Raw genomic sequence first — 23,453 nt, 5'->3', positions numbered from 1 at the left:
AATAAGTGGTTCATTGCTCAAAAGTTTGTAATTTTATATTATAACAACTTGTATTTTGATGTACTTCTATATTGAAATGTATTGTGAGATGGTTTTATTATGATTTGTTATTAAGAGTTGGACTTATACTAACCTATGGTACTTGGGTAATAAAGTTACTTGATGGAAAATAAAAATGATAAAGAACTGTTTGTGGAATATTGTTGAAGATGCCTAACATCAGTGTCATTTTTTTAATACTCAAATTATAAACTGGAAAAAAGAGAAATGGATGTCTTAAAGTTCCTAATCTGAATATGTTTTTGTTACCTCTCAATGGCATGCTTTTATGTGTGGATTTATATTGCTAGAAATCAGGTTTTGATACCCATGTTGGGAAGAGCTCAGATAGCCCATTATGTAGCTTTGTGCTTAATTACAAACATTTTTGGTGGGGAACTAGTCCTTACTGAATTTTACAGCAAAATATTCTGAAGCAGTAAATTAAATATATTTTAAAAAGAAATCAATAAGGTAACATTTTTCACTATTAACTTGTTTCTGTATGTGTTGGGTATTCTTAAAATGATGAACCTTCAACTGACGGCTATCTTCCACAGTTATACACCACATATGCTACTGTTAGGCGACTAGCTAGCTTTATTATTTGTTTTACATTTAAACCCAAGTGGTCTATTTTTTAAAACTTCAGACTCAAATAAAAATATTATCCACTTTAAATTTCTGAATAAAGTTTAAATGTTTTTGTCTTTTTTTTAACTTTTAAATGCTTGCATTACCTTTTGAAGAGAATTCAGCTTATTTTCAAGTTGATATGAATATGTATGTGATTTCTAAGAAACATAACACAATTGTTATACAATATCTAACACAGATGAAATTCTGAAGAACTTGATATAATGTTATATCAGTTATACCTTAAATTAGACTAGGTAACTGTGTGCTACTAGTTTTTTATTCCTGTCTTTTGTAGGTGGCTCATCTTGGTGCGAGACTTGCAGAGATGGCTCGATTGAGGTTCCAGTATGATGAAAAACGAAAACATATCCAGAGAATTCAGCAAGATATTGCAGACCTAGAAGATAAAATGACACCAGGACAGCTTGAATCTGATAAAGATAGGTAAAAAACCATACACTTGTCTACAGTGAGTCAAGTACCTCTTTACAGTGAGAACATTTGAGCAGATCAGCTAATTTAGCTACGTTTATGTCAAAGGTTGTGTTTTGTTTTTCATTACTGTATTTCTTCTCACCAAGAATGCTGCTACTTCCTTTTACTGCTTTTTGTCAAGCCTGTTATTTTGAACAGTATATAAACATTTAATTTTGTCATTTCATTATTTACTTTCAACTGATATAATGAAAATAGCCTCTGCAGTTTTAACCAGTGCTGTTAAAAAAAAAGACTTGTTTCAAATTTTATATTTTGTAACTCGTGTGCTCTTCATTAAATGTCTATTTCTGTTGTGGATCACAAATAATATAATTTTATTTGTATTTGATTTCTCTGATACATATGTATGACATAGCATGCCATGTGACTGAGTGTCATATATAATATGTGCTTGTATTACCTAATCAGACAGGTAAGCATGAATAGTATTTGTGCCATGAGATGTGCTACTGCATGGTTATTCTTGTCTTTGCTTGCCAATCCTAGGCTTTTACTTATCCAAGAGAAGGAACAGTTACTCCAGGAATTGCGTAGTACTAACATCATTGGTTGGAATGAGTTTGCAGTTGCCTCCATACAGGAGCATATATGTAAATTACAAGAAGATATATGCAATGCTAAGGAGATTGCACATAAAACGATTGCAGATCGGTAAGAATTTGTGGTTGTGTTAAAAGAAAAGAAAATTTTAGAATTTTGCATCAAAACCAACTTAAAATCACTTTCTTAGTATTTGTGAAAAATTTTATGCAATTATAATTTTAGTAAAATTAATTTTAAGTAGGCTTTTATCTTGCGAGATGTATTCTTGTGTGGTCTCACAGTTTAGGTAAATACGTTTATCATTTAAGATAAAACATGCAGACATGGTCATTTTCACCTGCATTTTAACTACCATAAAACTACAACAGTACATTCTATAATATTTGATAAACCTTTATCAGACTTGACAATCTTTCTGAAAACATAAAATATATTTTGAGAAAAAAAAATCAAGTTTTTTAATTAAATATTTTAACTAAAAATCGTTTGTGAACGTATGGAATCAAAGTTCTACTCAGACTATAATTAGACTGCAAGGTTGTTTTTCTATTTAAAATTAAAAAATACTTTTTTTTCATTTCACAGTTTTCAACTTTCCATAACCTCTGGAATATCTCAAATGTTTTCAGTAAAACTTCATTTTATCTGTTATTTTCTTCATTTTAACACCATAGATGCTCAGCCTATTTTACTGACCCTGTAGTCACAACAGGAAATATGAACTAAATCTAAATTACTCTTTTCATTTTCCTAAAGGATTGAAGGTAGTAACAGAAAATTACAATTTATCCTAATTAGTCTTGGCCTTGCAACGGTTTACATCTTTTTTTATGTAATTTTATTTCCATTTAAACTGCATCTAAGTGCTAGACAACAGGTCAAGCTGCTCAAGTTATGATAAAACAAATTATTGAAATACATAATGCATGTATAGTTTCTATGCACATGTTAATGAGAAATTTTATTTCGTTATTTTTTGACATTTTTGTTTTTCTGTCTATTCTAGTAAGTTTTTAATTTTTTTATATTTTAGTTACTTTTATAACAAGAAGTAAAATGTACTTAAAAACAAAACATTACTACTTGCATATGGGTCTTGTAAAAAAAAAAGTACATGACCCATACATAAGTATTAAATTTCTTGAATGAAAGTTTATTTTTTGCTTGAGTTTTTTATTTTTTTCTGAGTTTTTATTTATTTCAGATATTCAATTTAGAACACAACATAATCACATCCATAAGGTATACAGTGTCCTACAAGTACTATAATTTAATTGATTTCTAACAAAGCTATAAGTGCAATAAAGTAATTTCTTTTACTGGTCAAGCTGAAATTGGTGATAGTAGTTTTCAAAGTATATGCCAAGCAATTCAGAAGTTGGTATGAGAGCGAGGTAGCCGTTTATTTAAATCTTCTTTCTCTGTTGGTTAGAGATAATGTAATAGCATTAGAGAGAATTATTGACATTTTTTGACAGGCAGTATGTGATAAGAGTGTGTGATGTATGGTTTGGACTTTTATGATTTATATCTTTGCAATAATCATACTATGAGTTTGTGGTCTTCATTATAAACTTGTAAGCTCAAGTAGGGTGAAAAGGTTACCTAAAATGTAAAATTCAGAGCAGACAAGTGTCACATGATACAGAAAAGTATAGATTATGAATTTGTTTTAATACATCCTCTTGAAATTAAGAAACAGAAACTTGTATGATATTAAATTTGATACATTAACTACATTTGGATGCAAAGTTTATTGACAAGTTTATAATAATTAAATTTTGTATTAGTTTAAAACAAAACCAGTTCTAGGACAGAAATTGTGAAAGATATGTTTGTTATATATTTGTATGAGCTAGACAAGAAGCTATGTATAATGCGATGTGTTGCTGTTGTAAGTATAGTATGTTCCATCTGAAAATCGGTATAAAATATGTATACTGATGTTTACACACTTCTGTGTATTAGCAGCTATAGGAGTCCTAGGAATACAAAATCTAATGCAATGTTCCTTGACTGGCAATTGAAAGATTCTTGGTTTATTCAAGTTATGTTGCTAAAAAATTGTCATTTACGTGTTGGGACTGTAGATGTGTTTTAAGAATCCAATCCCACTATTTTGATAGCCCAATCATTGAGAGTGGGTAATGCTGCCTTTTTTCCATCTCTTCAAAATTAGTGATGGTTGTGTGGTAAATAGCTTTTGGTTTATATTTGTAGGAGAATTCTAAACCCCCCCCCCAAAAAAAAAAAGAGAGAGAGTCTGTTTTTACTTTGTGTAGTTGTATAATTAAATGTAGATTAATATTTTTATGTGTAGTTATGAAATTATAAGGTGTATTTGAGTAATTTTGGTAATATTTGCTTGCATACATGACATTATATTTCTGTTGGTAGGTTGAAACTTCATGAGAAGAAGAATTTTTTCATTCAGGAATTGAGTAATGCTATACAACAAATAACATTTTTAGAAACTAAGCTTAAAAAGTAAGTAAATTTTGTGAAATATTTATTGAGTGTAAAATGTAACTTTAAGAATTTATTCTTTATGAATTATGTTCATTTGGTTTGGTCCTGGTTGTTCTTCATATTATTTGGTCTCTAAATTTAGATAATATTTTTGTTTAGCTAAAAGTCTAGGTTTGGTTAGATAAATAGTAGGTAAATGTATATAATCTGTTTACTTACAAAAGTGTTTTAATAATTTATGCAACTCTACCTTTTATTGATTTGAAAATAGTTTCAAATAATCTAGAACTCTGGTATTACTATTATAATGGAATTTCAAAGTTAAAGAACATAGCTGTTGAATAACCATTTAAATGGGTGCATTTTACCAGTTTAGGAAGGTTTTATAAATAATTTATGGCTTAAATAAATGAAAAAAATTGCTTTCTAACATTGAATACTGAAAGAAAGTAGTCTGTATGTTGAATATAAACAAGCATTTTCATTTCTCTTTGCGTTACTCTTTCTGTTCTGCAGCTTGTCTGCCAGTACTTTGTCCATGTCATCTAGTAGTTCCCTTGGTTCACTCAGTACCAGTTCATTGTCTGCAAGCAGTCTCAGTTTCACTGATATCTATGGACTTCCAAAATGCTCTGTTGATCCATCTGTACAATGCCATGTTGGGCAATTGATGCAAGGTAGTAGCCAGAGCATTGCTACATCTACAGGAGCCTTTGAAGCCTTTTCCTCTTCTCCAGCACTTGGTCAAGGTAACAGTGGGCCATCTCTTTCTACACGTTCTTCTCTGTCTTCCATATCACCCCCTATGTCTCCTTATGAACTTCATCCTAGCTGTGACCATGCATCTGCTCTTGCTGAAAGACAGCAGAGATTAAAGATTCTTGAAAGCCAGTTGTCTGAGTTGAAATTAGAACCTTCATCAATAGAATCTCTTAAACCTAGTACCTCTCAGTTAAGATCCCATCAAATACCTGAAGACTCTATGAGAAAAAATCATAACTGGTCATATTACTCTGTGCCTCAACAGAATGTAGAAGGAGCAAGCAAGAACACTATTAGTTATCCTGTTTATGAACCAGAAAAGGGAAGTTTCAACATACAGTGCAGTGAACCAAGTAGTCGTGCTAGTGTTTCGGCTGCTGTAAGTGAAGAATCTGTAGCAGGGGATAGTGGTGTATTTGAAGCATCAGTAAAGAGGTAATTATCAGAAAATTTAAGTTTTAGTTTAGAAGCTGTATTTCACTTGATAGAGATGTGTTTGTGTGTTAGGTAAAATAATTGTGTGGCACCAATTTTTAGAGATATTAATTTGTATCACATTAATAAAGAATTTGAATATTAAAATTATTTTGTAAATAACATTTCTTGAATTACTAGAATGTGTATTCTTGGATTGATATTTTTACATTGTTATTTAAAATCCAAAAGGGTTAACTTTATTTACTATTACTGTTGATCATACAAATGACTTACTGACCACTAATATGCATGCTATTTCTCTGTTGGCCTGATGTTCCCTGATATTTGGGAAGATACTACTTTAGTAATGAATATAGTGATATAGTGTGGTTGACATATTATTGCATTTTTTAAAATGTACTTATCAGTTTCAAGTTATTATTAAAAAACTTGTATTTGACTTGGTTCAGTATATTTTTGGGAAAAATAACATTTGATTGATATAACTTCTAAATCTCCCAATTTTTCTTCTAGGCTTCAAGTAGACAGACACATAAAAGAGGATAATATAGAAACAGCCCAAGTTCGGTTGAAACTAAGGTTTGTTTATATTTTGTAACTACTCAGTGTTTATCAGAGAAAAGTATATTATGGCTAATAGATGTTGCCTTGGTTTATTAAATCATTCGTTTTTTCCTTTGTTATTTAAGATTTTAAAATGATTGCCATCTATAATATATTATGTATGATACAGGAAAATACTTAGGAAGAAATTGTTTAAGATAAAGCTTTCATTCACCACATAAAATATACATAAATATATTTCACAACTATCTGTAATAGGAGAAACTATACCCTTGGTAACTGTTCCTAATCATAGTATTCCTACCTAATTCTAAAAAAAAAATTGGAAAACAAGTAAACATTTATTAAAAAGCCTCTTTTTTTCTGTGAAGTGCTGCATGGGAAAATTTTTCTGATTGTTCTCTTTGGTCATATGCAATTCATAGTATCAAAATGATTCAATGTACAGAGCTTAAAATTATTTACATTTTACTGATATAAACTGTAATGTTTTTGTACATTGAAAGTATTACCTTTTATTGAAAAATAAGTTTTTAAAAACTCCATTTTTAATACTATATTTACAAATTACATCAATTAAGATATAATCAAACCCTTATGTACAGTCCTAGAGGAAGTTGTGTTCTTGTTGTGAGGATAGTACTTTTATTTAAAATTGTGTTTTGTGATAAACAAATGATTGTTGCAATTGCCATGGTTGTTTTTGAAGTTGTATGAATCTTGAATACCCAAAGTATGAAACTTTTTTACAATTTTGTATTTGTAGTACCCTTCAATAGCTGGTGCTCTAGCATTGAGATTTTGTTGTATTTCAGCACAGTTTAGGCCTTCTTATCTTGAATGGCTTTTTTTGAATCCACTTCTTATCTTTAAGACACACTATAAGAATACAGAAAAGTTTTTAACACATTGGCTCCCAAGCCTATTTTGCTGATACTTTCCAGGGTCCCACTAAAGAAAAAAATAGGTGGTCTTAGAAAAGAAGTGTTGTCTTGATGTCTCACTCTCATCTTTATATGTAGTCATTGTGTCCCAGTCAATAATTGGCCCTTTTAAAAAGAAAATAGAGCACTGGTGGGTCGTGTGGACCTTACTAGAAGACTATCACGACCTACCTGTGGGTCGTGTGGGAGCCAGAGTGTTACACTATCAAACTTTTATCTCTGTATCAATGTCAACAGTATGTTGATATTTATAGACATTTTTTCAGAAGTTTTGGTTAAATACATAGATACCAACAGAGATGCTACATCCATTATAGCAAGATTATGTGAAAGGAATACAGGTGATTTATTATTTAGCATTGCACAGCCCTGATAAGGTAATATATTATATAAAAATACAATATTTTTATTACAGGTGTATGCAGTAACAGAAAAATGATCATGATATATAAATGAAAATGTACTACTGCAAACCAAAATGCTGACTTTTTCCAGTCAATGGTCTTGTGTAATGATTTTAGTATTATAAAATGGGCAGTTTGTAATGCGATCTCATAGCTTATTTTCCTATTGAGACTAAGAATGTATCATTGACAAGCATCTCTGCAAAATGGAAAAATTTAATATTGTGATTTTATAGGTGAATGATCTAATTTTTATTTATGATCGTACTTTAAATTTTATTTAACTGTGATTTCAGATTTCATTAACATAAAAATAGATCGTGCAATGTACGTGAGTAGGTGAAATGTATAAATAAATTAAAAGTATTAAAAGTCTTGATTGATAATTAAGAATAAAAGTCATTGTAATTTGTGAAAGTTGGAAAGTTGTAAATTTGACATTCTGTCAGAATGTTCTTTTTTTTTCCTAATTATTAAATTGAATGACACCTAGGGACTGTGAATGACAAAAATAATTTGAGTTTTCTTCAGTAACACATGATAATTTCAAATTTCTTTTTATGACTCACATATTGTTAAGACTAGTATAAATACTTTGTGTTTATCTGCTATATTTTATTTCTAAACTTATCTTTCTACTACTTTTAAAAAATCAAGAAAACTTGTTGCAAAAATCTCCTTTCATAACTATTTGATATTTCTTATTTCTAGCATGAAGTCTACCTTGACACTTAAGTTTCTATTTATTGATCGTAACTTTTGAAAAATGAAAGCATTTGTCAAAGTAATTCAACAAAACAAACAAGCAGGAAAATTAATAACTTGTTAATTTTGTATATTATACAAAACAAGCATGATATAGATTGTGATGAAGAAATTTCTGATGTAATAAAAAGTTTACAAGTTTGTAATTGTATAATTAATCAAGGATGTTATGGGTCAAATAAATTGCAAGGAGACAATATATTTATGGTTTTATTAGCTTTAATGTTTGGAAATTGTAAATAAAAAAAAATCAGATAGTTGAAAATATTCAGTTTTAGCACTAACAATATCAGAATGTTGCTGTTTTCAAACTGTTTGATCTTGAAGGAAACAACAACAGAAATAGACTACAGGATTGCTGTTATGTTTTATATGTTGGAAGTCTGAATATTTTTACTTACTAAATAAAATTGAGAAAAGGAGAGTCAAAATTAAGCTTATCAGTTTGATATTTTATAATGGGATAAAAACATTTAAAATTATTTTCCAACTGTTAAAAGTTTGGTATTATATTGTATTTTTAAACAAATTTATATTGAAACAAAATTTTGGATCTGAATATTTCAAGTAGTTTTTAGATTTAATGTAGTTATTTTTCATCTTGAAACGTAAGAATAATGCTATTGTAGTCAGCATTCAGGATTTTCATTAAAAAGGTTATTTTCATGACTTAGATTAATATATTTTATCCTATTAAAATTTTACTGCTAATTAAACAATATTTAGGTTTTAATGCTGATAATGTTCGAGTTTCGATGAATGGAAAACTGTTGTCAAGATTAACATTGCACATCTCACTAAAAGAAGTGATAAACATCTAGCATTGTACCAAAAAAGGGTAAATGTTTTTATTGGTGATGTCTAATTACCTGTGGTTAAATGTTGCTTTTATGAAGTTGTATACTGTATATCTGAATAAAAGTTAAACATTTTATCTATTTAGCTCTTACATTTCATTTGCAGGTATGCATTAGAGGATCATTTACTTCATGTAGGAATTGAACAAGCAAGAAATCTATCAGAACTGAACATCCAAGAAAACCACAAGATGTTAGTATAAAGCTCTAGGAAAGTTAATTTTCCTGTACTTCGTTGAAGCAATATATATATATATGGTTTATAGTTCACATCTGTTTGATTGGATTTACCTGCCAGGGAAGTTTAGCACTGTTCTCCTTCCTTTTCTAGTAGAGTTGTTGGTGTAAAATCCATGTAATGGTGCAATTTCTGAACCATTGATTATAGATGGGAATTTGCTTATGGCAGTTTCTTTTATTTTTATCATTATTTATTACTCTGAATTTTTTCTTCTAACACCACATATCCATTACAGTTACTTCTCTTACCATTACAGAATTTGACACAGGCTCTTCACCTTCTGACAATCTCTTCCAGTGTATTCTAGTAATATTGCTGAATTTAGTTGATATGAGAAGTTATTGTTCTTTTCATGTTTTAAATAACAAAGAGGACATTTTCCATGGCAAAATTCTTCCTTTTTTAATTTATGTAGTACATTATACGTTAAATATTATGTGTGTGTATGTTTATACATTAGTCTTTTTTAGTGTTATATGAATCTAATATATTATGCATTAAATACCATAATAATATCTGTTTTATATGTTAAATGTTTAAGGAAAAAATACAAAATATGGAAATGTGTATGTGCATTGGTAGGCTTAATGTTGCCACTTTAAGACCAAATTGTATCTATGGTAATATGAGAGAGCCTAGAATCCTATTTTTTGAGTAATTCAAGAACTGTTTTACAAAGAAATAAATTAAGCATAGAAAGCAAGGAAAACTCGTACAGAAAGGTGTATAATAAAATCAAAAGTATTTATTTTGTGTGTGTGTGTGTGTGTGTGTGTACAGGTACAAAATATTGTGCTGAGGGTTTTCTTCAGCTGTTGTCCAGTTTCTAAGTGCATTTCATAGATTTCTACTAACTGTTTGAGCTTGAGAGTGAGATAGCTATCTCCCACCTCCTTGCTGATGTGGGAATGTATATATTTTCTGATATGTCTTTTTGTAAATCTGGTGAGCCTCGAGCTGAGACTATACTAGTCCATGGCTTAATTTGACCCTTCATACATTAAGATCTTATCATGATCAATTCATTCATGATTTAAAAACGTCTCATCAGACTGATCATAGTAATTTGAAGTGTACCTTCTCACAACACTCATTCCTTGACAAATGATTACTGAGCACAGTCTTTCCAGATGTTCCAGATTATGTTATTCATTGTTAAATCAACACATGAATGACAGACTGCTCTATCAACCAATGGGTGTGCTAAAACCAATTTGTTGAAATGTTCAGTAATGACCAGCACATAACAGCTGTTCTTCAGAGGATCAGCTACATCTAGTGTGACTCTTTTTGTAAGTGAAGTGACGCCTTTCTGCCAGAGCATTATTTTCTGTCTTGTAGCTGGTATTCACTTGGACAGTGGACATGTTGCACTATCATTACCATCTTTAACCCTTTTGTATGAAAGTGGACAAAAACTACTTCCATGTGTTTACAATTATATTTAACAATCCTTGTTATCTTTTTGAGTTTACATTATGCAAAGCCTAAACTAATTCATGTTTTATAACTCAGTTCTTAGTGATACATAATCCTATATTCAAAGTTGAGTACACAGTGTTAAACTTTCAGTGCTATTTTTGCTGTAATGCACAGCATTCTCAGGCTATGATTCAGTTATTCTTCTCAGAGTTCTGCAAAAATTTCCTGAATCAGTGTCACTACTACTTTGATGATCATAATTGCCACAAAGTGTCCATACTTCCTTTCAGTATTTCCATACTGTTGACATATGTAATTTTGTCAGTGGAAGCTCTTGCAACATTGCTACCTAGTGCACAACCTTACCTTACAGATTTTTATAGCTAGTTAGCTATTTTGGTGTACATACTCCATGTAAATAATAAACTTTCTACAAATAGTATCAGCAATGTAAATCCATTAAAGATAAGTAGACACTTTGTTAAACCATATTAGCATTGAGAAGCATGTGTTGTAAGCCTCACATGCAAGTTTACATGCTCCAAAATGACTCCTATTTAAATTCCACAGCCACTATATGATTATGAAGTAATAGCAGTGCTTCAAGTAAAGCTTTGTTATTACACAAAGCACATATCAACCTTATTCAAGTCAAAGTGTAGAGTTGTGCAACTGTTTTTAATCTGAAAAGTTGGAACTTATCTATTTTTCTTGAAGCTGGGACTTATCTGTGACTGCTTCAACTATTGCAGGATCAGTGAATTCTTTCTTTCTGTGTAACCGAAGACATAACACACAGTTCTTTGGTCTCCTTTTAGAGACTGCATACTTTGTGCTATAATACTATTTTGAGTTCTCAGCTCTATCCTGAAATATGCAACCTAACACCAGTATATCATCCATGAAGATAAGACATATCTTCTGTTGAAGTAATTGAAATTTAAACTTCTAAGATGGTAGGTTTATTACACAGATTAAAGGTGATAATTTGTACAGTTTTTCTGGAGTGTCAAAAGTAGTTTTAGTAGACTCTCAACATACATTTTGTGTTATATCTAGCTGAAAGCCAGATATAACATTTTGGACTAAGGGGTACTAAGGGGCATCTAAATAATTATTCATACCATTTTTCCTAACCAAATGACCAATATTGTTACATAAGCACTTAAATATATTAATTCATTAACTAACTCCATGTCATGAACTAGACAGCGATATTCTAAGTTGGCATGTTGCACTAGTTATATGACTGTCATATAAGAAATGTACCAGTAGTTAGAGACCAACACTCAAACATGTATGTTCAGACAGAAAACTGTGTTTCATAAGTTTGACATTCTACTAACACAAACTGCACCCAAGTATTTTAGTGTACATGTAATAGTTGATGGAACACGATTTGCATCTTCCAAGATATACTGAAACCTTTCCTCAGTGTGTACCTGTTCAGTCTATTGTTTATGAGCCATGTCTATTCAATATTGAATGATTATTTCACAGAACTGTATCTCACATTTTGCTCAAATGAATCTGATTGACAGTTTTTGCAGTAAGTCTGTTTTCAAGGTACCAATCCACAAACTGAGATGACAACTTTCTTTTAATTAATGAAATTGCCAGGACAAAGCTGGAAACATTCCATTTCATCTTGTCTAGGTTTTCACTGTTTTTCAGAATGAAACCCATGTTAATTTGCTAAAACAAAGGCTTTACTTGGATTGAATGACATCTGTTGCATAAGTAGTGAAGCCATAGCATCTGAAAAGCCTTTGATTCAATGAAGCTGTTGGTTGAGTTATGGCCTGTAATGGACTTTTGAGGCTGTTTCAGAGCAAAATCAGCCACTGCAATCAATTTTTCTTTTGTGATATATAACACAGCTCAGTGTGACCATCTCAAACTGTGTTACAATAGAAACGGCCCCAGGTTCTTTCGTCATATCTACATTGAAGTTGCTTATGATAATCTTACCATTTAGTTGGAGACATGCTCAGAAATGATTTTCTGTGCAATTCATAAGCAGTTAACTTTTCATGGGAACCAGGATTTTAACCTTTAAACTCTACTACATTGATCACTTGGTTTCCAATATGGTTAAATCTGAAGCACCACTCAGTTATATCCCTGTTGAGCTATATTTGTAATCAGTAATAAGTTAACTATTGCAAAATGGTACTGACAGGTTCCACTTTCTTTTTTGCTGTGCAACTGAGACACCATCAGTGTTTAAGGGAGGCCTTACTAATTCTTCAGTTCATAAACATACAAATTCTCATGAATTAAGCTATATTATTATTATATTCCTGAAATTCATTGGTATTCATATCACCATTGCATTTTACACCAAACGTTTTCCTAATATAGTTTCATGTTGTTAAGTGTGTTGTGTTGTTTCAGAAAGGCTCCTAACTGTCTATGGGCTTGCAAAATCCAGTCTGATCATTTCCACCATGACCTCTGACCATTCTGCGTTGAAATAGCTGTGGTATCCACAGCTGTTTTTCAGTCTCTTGGTTCCAGGGTTGGTTAGAAGGACTTAGAACATAATTTTCACCATGGTTGACCAAAGTTCTTGGTCCAGGAAATTCTACCCTACATCTTGTTACACTTTCAGATTATGTTCTCACCTTACATCTAGCTTTCTTTTTTCACTGTAAATTCTAAGTGGTCTGAGAAAAATCTGTGTTTATGATTTGCAAACTGTACAAGAACCATGGATGATAATGGTACAAAGAAACACTTTTAAAATAATTGATCAGTGGCCTTTGGCACCAGAATGTAATTTAATAACCTAATTTGTGGTGTTTAGTACATTACAGGTATTTAAAATAAACAGTAAATTTAGGATATGGTTTACAATAGAGTAAATTGGAAATAGATGAGGAAGGAATACTCAAACACAAACAAATTACAGTAAAATTACATGCAAAAAATACTTGTGCTTGTTGTTGTTTTATTAAACTGCTGAAGTTATGGATAAAGAGACCAAGGTTTATAACTTAATACTCAGTAATCCTTTATTACATACGTCAATAACTATTCCTAATATACATAGTTGGGGGTATTTAACCCTGTAACACCCTTCAAATTTAAGCTCACCCAAACCTCAGGAAAGTAAATGATAAGATATAAGATCAAGCAGGTATAAGCCCTTGTGGTACATATCCTTTATCAGCACACCCTTATGACTTTCACACTTTTTAAGAGGATTCCAATTAAGTAAATGTTCCACATTTGTTTAAAAATTTGAAAAAGTTTGTTCAAATAAAAATATATTTCTTTCTCGTTAGAGCAGACAACACGTAAATCTTCTGCTGAAACAGTATTTTGTATCATTCAAATTTTTGTTTTCTCTGCTAGAAGTTCTATTACTCTTTTACTGTAAAACCTTGTTGAGACTCACAGAGGTAACATAGTCTGTTGACTATTTTTCATAAGAGGTTCAAGAGATTGGAGATTTGTTTTTACTCAATATTTTCTGTAGTTGTTGTTGCAGAAACTTGGCATATAAAGCTGAAAGAAGCTTTACTATGCTTATTCTTTCTGAAATTTGTCAGGAAAGTTAACCTAAAGTTTCCCTAGTAATGCCCATCTTTATATGTACAATAAGACTTGCAAAATCTGTGAAGAAAAGTGTGAAAAATGTGTTAATTACTATATTAAACTTCATGTGATATTTACTACAACATTGTGTAAGGATTAACATGATTTATGTATATATATATTGTATACAACAAAAGTGAGAAGCCTTTTTTATTTTTATTTTAACGTTGACTCATTTTTTTCAGCTGTGTCAAGGCAGCATTATTACCATTCTCATCTGACATGCCCACAGTTTGTAGTACACGCTTGTACAATAACTTCCAGAAACCAACATTTGGCGAATCCTTTAAGTTTTTCCTTCCACTCTCAAAACTTTTCTCAAAAACACTTCAAGTGTATCTTTGGTCTGTCAGTCTGCATGGTGAAGAAGAATGCTTGGTGAGTAGAAACTATAAAAAATATATCTATTTATAATTAAGCTTGTTGGCTCAAACACTAGAGTAAAAGCATCAAATTAAAAAAAAAATTAAATATCTAGTGGTAAAGTCAAAAATATAGAGTATAAGTTAGGAAGTTAAACTTAAAAAACAAATAATACCTTCATTTAAATAAGTTTTTGTGCACACCTTAATATTACACTGACCATTTTGTTAGTTCATTTTTTTAAATGTTAAGTATAGTAAAAAAGTATTGGGTATTAAAGTTTCTTCTTTAGCTTTGAGTTAAAGCATCACATTATGTAGACTACAAGTTTGCTTGTGGACATAATGTATCACATGAAACAGGTTTTCTGATAGTCACGATAAATTGGAAAATTAATTGTAAACCTCATATGACAAGAATATACAAAGAAATGTTAAAGTGAGCTTAGAAAAATTTAAAAACCAAAAATTACAGAAGAAATTAATAATACTCCTTATTAATCCATGAGTGAGTGTTGTTACTTATCACCTATGCATATAGTTCATTAATATGTTGTATTAATTAGGGAAGTGCTCAAGTAAGCCTTGCAGATTTTAATCCAGACCAGACACTTGCAAAATGGTACAACATTTTAAGTTTTCGTTTTATGAGGTCTGAACCCCTTTCTGAAAGAAGTAATCAGGTTTGTGATCTTTACATATTTTATACAGTATTTGAAACATTTCAAAATCTAGTATTATGGTACATCAGTTATAATTGGTTGTTTTTTGTTTTGCTGCTTGTTGATAATAGTGGTTTAAATCAAACTTTAACACAAATTAAATCTTTACATTTTATTATTGTAACCTCAAGGTTTTGTTTAATATTAAAAGTAATGAAAATACTTCCATAACAAATTATTTTAAAGTTATGTGGAGTGTCATAAGCATTGACCATATTTGTGTGAATATCATTTGATTATTAATATTTTATTACTAGTATATGTATATCAATGAAACTTAGTCACTGATACAGTGTTTACAAAGAATTATTTGATAACTATGGTAATGATAAAAGTATAAACACTTAGGTCTTATAGCTGCTACTTCTTTCACTAATGGTATTCTGTGTGATGGTCTGGTTATTATTAATGCTTCTGCTGTACAGATTTTACCATAGAAAGTTTTTGTGTAGTACATTAAAGTCAGTGTCGTTCCTTCTTATTTACTTCCTTTCAAACATCCATCAACCATGTCTTTTATTGAAGGTACTTAAGGGCACAAGTTCATGGAAGATGTCCTGCTATTGATATAACGTGAACTCACATTTATATTTCCACCAGTCAGAGGGACTGGCATATTGATTTAGTTCTGTGGATGAATTTTGTTTTTTAGCCTTTTGTAATCCACTTTGTACAGAGCTAGTACTATCTTGACTTTTTGGTGTTAAACTCATTATTATATCTGTAATTTGCAGTGACACAAGTCTCACAAAAATACTCTTTAACATTCTCTGTACCATCTTTGAAATTTTTTACCACTTGTAGGATGAAAGGTTATACGTTATCATAATGATGAAATGTTTTTTACTCATCATCATCAAGTGCTGTCTTCCTCAGATAAGTTGACTGTCACAATCCTCCACTTCTGTCTGTTTTGTGATTTTCTCACCAGGTCTTTTGCTATCTTAGTCTGCTATGTTTTTGGCCTTTTCTTATATATTTTCCTTTCTATTTGGCCCTCTGGCAGGACATGCTGGATGTTGTCTCATAGTATAACCACAATATGCTACTTTTCTGTTGATGGTTGATACAACACATCTTTTCACATTCACCACACTGAGAACTTCTTCATTTGTTACCTTGTCTGTCCAAGATATTTTCGTGATCTTTCTGTACACTCACATCTCAAATATTTCCAGTTTGTTAACCATTACTTGTGTCAAGGTCCATCTTCCAGAGACATATAAAAGAGTTTACCATATATAGCATACTTTTCCTTGTTTTTACACTTACGTTTTTTGATGTCAGTCTGATTTTCATACTATTAAAATCATCTCTTGCCACCTCAGTTCTCTTCACTATTTTAGCTTTACATTTTCTGTCACCTGTTATGGTCTGACCAAAGTATATGAATTTATCTATTTGTTGTATGTCTTTTTATTCTATTCAAAATATCTTGTAAGTCTTGTTCTGTTTCAGCTATCAGTATAGTCAGTGCCATCAGCATATCTTAGATTGTTTATCCCCATTCCACCAGTTTTAATACCTTTGTGACTCTCAGTGTTGAAAAAGATGTTTTCTGTGTACAAAATAAACAGACCTTGGGACAGGACATGTCCCTGGCATAGTCTTTTAATTTGTATTTCTGGTGATAATTTCTCTTCAGTTCTTATGAATGCCACTTGGTTCCATTGCATATTTTGTATCAACTCCAGATCTTTGCTGTCAGTATCTAGACTTTTCAAGCATTCTATCAACTTTTTGTGTTTGACTCTGTTGAAAGCCTTTTCATAATGAATGAAGTACACATACAAGTCTTAACTCAATATCCAACTATTTTTCTGCTAATATTCTTAAATTAAATTTTCCTTCTTGTTCCTTTTCCTGTCATAATTTCACATAGTGCTTCCTTTATTTCTTCAGTTTTTCATCAATTTCTCTGTAGTGTAATCTTCATTGTGATCTTTAATATATGACTCATCAGACTTAGTGTCCTGAATTCCGAACAGATTGTGACTTTTGATTTCTTTGGTGTTCTGACAAATATTGAATTATTCATATTAGATGAAATGTATCAAGAATCATAAACAAGGTTATACAGCTCTGCAATTTTCTTCAGTTGCATCATCTAATGCTTTCAACCTTTCTGTAGTGATGTCATCATTTTCATGTGATTTGCCACATTTCATGTCCTCAATAATCTTTTCTACTTCTACCTTCATAATGGCCCTTTCTTCTTGGTTGTCAATCTTAGGTGGATCTCCACTCTCATAGTAATAGAGTTCATTCACATACTCAGCCTACCTGTTAATAATTTCTTTAGAATCAAACAGCAACTTTCTGTATCTATTACATATGCAGTTGTTTGCACTTTTAGACCATCTTTTGTTTGTCACCTCTTTCACCTATTCATGCAATTCTTTTGCTTGATGCTATATGTTCAGAACTATTGTCTCTTCACATTTCTTATTCCACCAGGCTTTTTTAGCCTCTTTACAGGTGTTTCTGATTTTTTTATCTTATTTTTGTATTGCTCTGTTCCTCTATGTCTTTTCCTAACTTCCATAAACTGCAGTATTTCATTTGTCATCCATGATTTTCTCTTCACGTTTTTCTTCTTTGGAAGAACTTTATTTGCAGACTCCATCATAACTTTCTTGAGTGATATCCATATATGTTCAGTTGTTTTGTTATTAGTGCTTTGTTTGACTTTTCCTTTTTGAGCACATCAACTTGGTTGCATGTTTCCACTGAATATCTTGTCTTGTATTTTTCTCTGTGACCATGTACATACATCTGTATGGTATTGATAGTAACATAAAAACTCATTCTCATAGTGGCCAGTATCCCATCAAATTTGCAGCTGTTGACTTCTTCAGAATTCCTATGCCATTGATGTGTTTTCTCCTCCTGAGTAAATAAATACATGATCAACTTGTACCTTTCCATACTCTGTCCACTTTGTTTCACTAAGGCCTAATACATTTTACATGTGTGTCATTTCTTGTATCATATTGTCAATTTTTCTAGTTTTATACACAGTTTGTAGTACTTTGGCCTGGCTATTACTAATGCTTCTGTAATACAGTTTTTACCACAGAAAAATTTTGTGCAATATATGAAAGTAAGTGTTGTTCCTTCTTATTTATTTTCTTTAAAAATTCTGTCAACCGTATCTTTTGTTGAAGTCACCTAAAGGTGCAAGTTCAAGGAAAATGTCAGGAACTCCCATTTGTATTTGCATGAGTTGAAACAACTGATATATTCATTTAGTTTGGTGGATGATTTTTTTTTAACTTATTGTAATCCAATTTGTATAGATCTAGTATTATCTTGACTTTTTGGTGTTAAACTGATCATTTTATCTCTAACTTGTTGTGACATAAGTCTCACAAGAACACTCTTTAACATTCTCTGTACCATCTTTGAAATTTTATACCACTAGTTGGATGAAAAGTTATATCATCAGAATAATGAAAAGTTTTTCCACTTATCATTATCACTAGTATGATGATAAGTGTCAAATATTGTTTTTACACCATTCACTCCTGCTGTGATTTACATGCTACACAGTAATGGGTCATTTTATATTTGTGCCCTTTTTAACACCCAATGTAGAGAACTGACCATAAAAGGTAGGTAAATCACGTAATTTGTATGTGAAATAAGTTGGGAAAGTAATCTGTACGATGAAGGAAAAATATGTTCAAAAAATGATGGGGTCTGTCATCAGTAATTTTAAGGTTAAGTAGATACGTTCTTTGTTCATTATGTTAATGTCCATTTCTTGCAAGCCAGGTATTGCTTGCCCAGTGGTTGATAGGTTTTCTTTCTATTCAGCTGTTCTTTGAAAGAAGCTTGTTACATGGCTGTAGCACCATCTTTATAGACCAAAGTCCATGTGTATTAGCTGAAGAATCTTGTAACATGGCTCTGGCATTAATTTTATAGACCAAAGTTCCAAGGGAAATCAGTACCTTAACTCTGTTTCAGGGTCACTTTTGGTTGCAAGAAATTTAACTTTTCTAATTCTTATGTGCATTTGGAAACCAGTAATGGAGAAGAATTTTTGTTGCTGGAGTGATGATTCTCCTTACTTTGCTGATAAGTTTCAACATATTTATACCCTTTTTATGTATATTAAAAATTAAATGCCTTTATGCTTTGGAAAGCCCTCTAATAGAATTTTTCTAAAAAGTGTAAATTTTAGGCATTATTCAGAGCTCTAAGTCATGAAACTTCAACTGAGTTATAACAAAAGGTTCAAAACTTTTTTAACCTTTGAATTCACAGACATAATTAGAGGCCAAGATGATTGATTGGCTGTGCAGATTGTTACCATAGGACATGAGCAACCTTATGTGTAGTCTTTTACTGTAAAATATTGGATAATTACTCACCACATTACACTTTGAGAAAAAAATTGATCTGTAAGCATATGTGCGTGTAGTCATTTTATTACACCAAGCCTCTATTGAATAGTTAATATGGATTTTAATTTTAAATTTTCTATGTGTATCTTCTTGAAAGTTTGTAAGCTTTTAGTAAATATTAAAAGTATGTCAAACACAAAAAATCAGAATTATTCAGTAAGTATTGTTACTGAAGATTTACCTGTCAATTACCAAAATCAGTCTGCCTCAGACTGTGGCTTATCTGAGTGCAAAGTAAATTTAATGGTAAGATTGATCTTGTAACTACTGCATAACAAAAAATATGAAATCTTAACTTTTTCTATGATGAATGCATAAGGTAACGTACAATTATATTGTATATTCTTACAGTGAAAACTACTTTTTTCAAATTTCCTATACTCTAATTGCAGCTGTAAAACAATTTATCACGATGAAGATGCTTTATGTAAACAAAAGACTGAGTTAGCATAGTTTATGGTCAAATTACAATCATTCTGTGCTCTCATTGTGTTTGTGCTATCAAGAGTATCCTTTCTTCTTTATCTTTTTTGTTTAACCCTCCTTTCCCAGCTATTCTTTACTGTGCATGTTACGAGGCTTTAGTGACTTACATTCAAATTTTAATTAAACTATTTTTTATGTTATACCACTTAGTGTATCATAAAATCATACCTACTAATCTGTGTTTCAGTAGTATACAAGTTTTAAGTTATTAATTGTATGAGGCAATATAAGAAAAAATCCTGAATTTCCTCTAGTGCAAGAAATGTGACATAATTTCTCCAGATATCCCCTTTATTTTATTCACCACATCTCTAGTAAGTACAAAATTTAACATAAATTTCTCGCTATAAAGTCATCATTGCTCAGATAAACCATAATTTTTTAGACCCTTCAATCATGTATGGTTTCTGAGTCCCTCAAAAGTTACTGCTTCCACTAGGTCCAATAGTTTTCCTTTCTGTCACTGTACTTTCCACAAAAAGCACAAAATATGACAGTTTCCAAAAAAATAAATTTCCTATTTATTGTCATTTAACAGGCTTTCTATATAACTATAAACAGTAAATTAAATATTTTTGTTCTAATGCTTATTAATAATCCAAAAGCAATATCAGTGAAAATTATTTACTTTTTTTTGAAAGCTGGAATGTGACAAGGATATAGGATTTTGGTTTGCATTTCAGTGAAACAAGGAGATTGAAGACAATAAATGTACAATATGCCATAACAATATTTCTATTATAATATGCTAAACCCAAAAGATCGTAAACAGGTAGAAAAAAGAAACTTAAATTGGCAATTCAGAGCAAAGAAGTGAAGGTTGAGAATGTATTTAAATATATTTTCATTTGAAATTAAAAAATTGAAACATATGTTAAACTTGAATTATAAACAATTTTTTGATGCTTAGTTTATTAACATAGATAGTAAAATAGTCTAAATTTTGAATGTAACTCTGTAAAAAATGTTATGCACACTTTGACATTACACATGTATGTAGGGTTAAATGTTGTGAATGTTATTTTTCAGAGTTATGCAAAAGACGTTGATGAGAGAACTGATATAAGTGAGCCCATTCATAGTCGAATTTTAAGTCTCAAAGAAGAAAGTAGTGATGAATCCACAATTATTTCATCTCAGACTTCAACACTGACTAGAAATCAAGGTCAGCTGCTTTACTTAGTTGACTGTAATTTTTTCTGAGCAAGTACAATACAGTGAATCTATTGATCTTGAGTGTTTTTGTTGATGTTTTGAAGCTAGTAGCTGAAATATAGAGCATCCACAAATCTAAAGTTAGATAAATGTAGTTTTAGTTTTTCGTATTTGCATTAATTGTTTTTGTGATTATTGATTGCCTTCAGTCTCCTGTAGTCACTTCTCGACAGAACAGTTAACTAGTGTCTTGGCACTAATTCTGTATATGCAAAGATATTGAAACAACATTCACGACTGCATTTAATAATAATTGCTGCATTGTGCTATATTGCTAAGCAACATCAAAATATACCCCTACACCTGTCAGAGGGGGACAGATACTCTTGCATGCAACTCCCCTTGAGCACTTTGTGTGAACTGAAAGTTCATATATTGTTAGCATTACACAGTTCAGATGTGTTATTTTTGTTAAGCCTTTTATCAAACAGCCTTTTGTGTTGAATCTAAATTTCAGATTGAAAGATTTTAATTAAAGTTTCTGAAAATAATTTTGTTAGTAGAAAGAAAGATATAAAAAACAATCTTAATTTTAAGTTTTGTGGATATTATTAAATAATAGTTCTCCTGTCCATATTTCTTATGCCTCACAAGGTTGTGACTCTTTTTACAGGAGTTGTCTTGTTCATGTTTATTAGTGATTGGTGGTACTCTGATGGCGAGCAGTGTTTTAGCCGTTGTACATGAAGTAATTGAATGTTTGGTAAATTTTTCATTTATAATCCAGAACTCATGGCCTCCTGCTTCTATAGCTTTTGCTGGCCCTGCCTTGTCTCTGGATGATTTTGACCAGCTTTTCTCTCCATCTCCTTTTACTTCTGGTCCTTGTATTCCAGATGAGGATCAGATAAACCTGTCTGTCTTCCACTAAACTGATATCTCAGGAAGTGAAATTCTTTCTCTTGTTTGTTTGGGTCTCTCTGTTATGTTCCTTGTTCTGTAACTTCTCCAATCATTCCCTCTACCTTTTGATGGACCAGTTGTTGTGTATTTTCAAGACTTGTTTCTGGAGTCACCATTTGGTTTCATTATCATGGGAGTTTGCTGTTATACTGTGTACACCTCTAGACTCCCTTTGCAGAATAGCTCTGCTTTACACAGAGGCTCTATAAAGGTCTTTCTCTATCTTTCATTTTTCAAGTTTTTTTTTTATCCTTCTCCAAAGTTCTTTTCATTCTTTTCAGATTCCCTACACCTTCAGTGCCTGAAGGATGCTATGTATTTACTGAAGGTATTGAAAATAGTGGAACAAGTATTGCACTCTCTCTCTCTCTCTCTCTCAAGTCTTGCTCCTATTTTTTGTAGTTACCAAAAAGACAGGTGATTGATGATTCATAATAGATCTGTTCCTGTTGAAACAATTTTCTCAATTTAAAGTAGGTGGTCTCTTCCAAGTCATAAATTATCTTCATGTTCTGATTCATCTAACTGTCCATAACTTAATTTGCTTCATACACAATAGTCAGATGATTCAGTTTAGGGGCCTTCCCTTCTGCTTAGCTACAATCCTGTATGTTTTCAGCTAGATTATGTTTCCATTTCTACTTATAAAAGGACAGTTGGCTTCTCTTAGACCCATCCTGAAAGACATTTTCTACTGCAGCCTTCCTTCTGCTACTTATTTCAATGGATCATTCTTTATCTGATTTATTAAAGGATCTTTATCACCTTGTATTCTAGCTGAACTAAGCCTTTTTTACTTCTTCAGGACATCAAATTTCCAGTTTACAAAACTTTAATGTTTTTATCTTTGTGCACAGTAGAATCTAGAGCCATTTATTCCTCTGAGATGTGGAATCTTAGGACAAGACCCAATGGCTTCTCTCATTCCTTGTCCTCAATCTAATGATCTCTCACTGTCAAGTTGGATCAATTGTTCCCAGATGACCCTAAGTATCCATTTTCATGAACATATGTAAGACTGAGTAAGGTGGATGAAAGTGGATCCTCTCTGTTTGGGTTGATGCAGTTCTGTATGCTAACATTTCTTGTGTTTAATCTCTATAAGGGAGCAATTTCTGCACATTACTTGAACATTTGTTCATGATTTATTTAAATAATTCTACTG

At 31.2% G+C, this 23,453-nt stretch overlaps 1 protein-coding gene across 12 annotated transcripts in view; it reads left to right on the top strand.

The window, feature by feature from the left end:
• The window catches only part of LOC143244325 (protein kibra-like), a 111,741-nt gene that overhangs the window by 47,017 nt on the left and 41,271 nt on the right, over positions 1–23,453 (top strand). For 9 of the 12 annotated variants that reach the window (XR_013025028.1, XR_013025027.1, XM_076488782.1 and 6 more), the window contains 9 exons: positions 974–1,122; positions 1,663–1,827; positions 4,117–4,206; positions 4,705–5,385; positions 5,902–5,967; positions 9,029–9,115; positions 14,374–14,566; positions 15,117–15,233; positions 21,200–21,335. Coding sequence is in view for 10 of the 12 variants with exons in the window: in XM_076488782.1 (XP_076344897.1) it covers positions 974–1,122; positions 1,663–1,827; positions 4,117–4,206; positions 4,705–5,385; positions 5,902–5,967; positions 9,029–9,115; positions 14,374–14,566; positions 15,117–15,233; positions 21,200–21,335 (1,684 nt within the window). In the remaining 2 variants the exon portion in view is untranslated. The remainder of the gene's footprint in view (positions 1–973; positions 1,123–1,662; positions 1,828–4,116; positions 4,207–4,704; positions 5,386–5,901; positions 5,968–9,028; positions 9,116–14,373; positions 14,567–15,116; positions 15,234–21,199; positions 21,336–23,453) is intronic. The other 3 variants (XM_076488785.1, XM_076488783.1, XM_076488784.1) reach the window with 1 other exon arrangement.

This window comes from Tachypleus tridentatus, chromosome 2, assembly GCF_004210375.1.
Source record: "Tachypleus tridentatus isolate NWPU-2018 chromosome 2, ASM421037v1, whole genome shotgun sequence".
NCBI classification, from domain to species: domain Eukaryota; kingdom Metazoa; phylum Arthropoda; class Merostomata; order Xiphosura; family Limulidae; genus Tachypleus; species Tachypleus tridentatus.
This window is presented reverse-complemented; position numbering and strand designations above follow the sequence as displayed.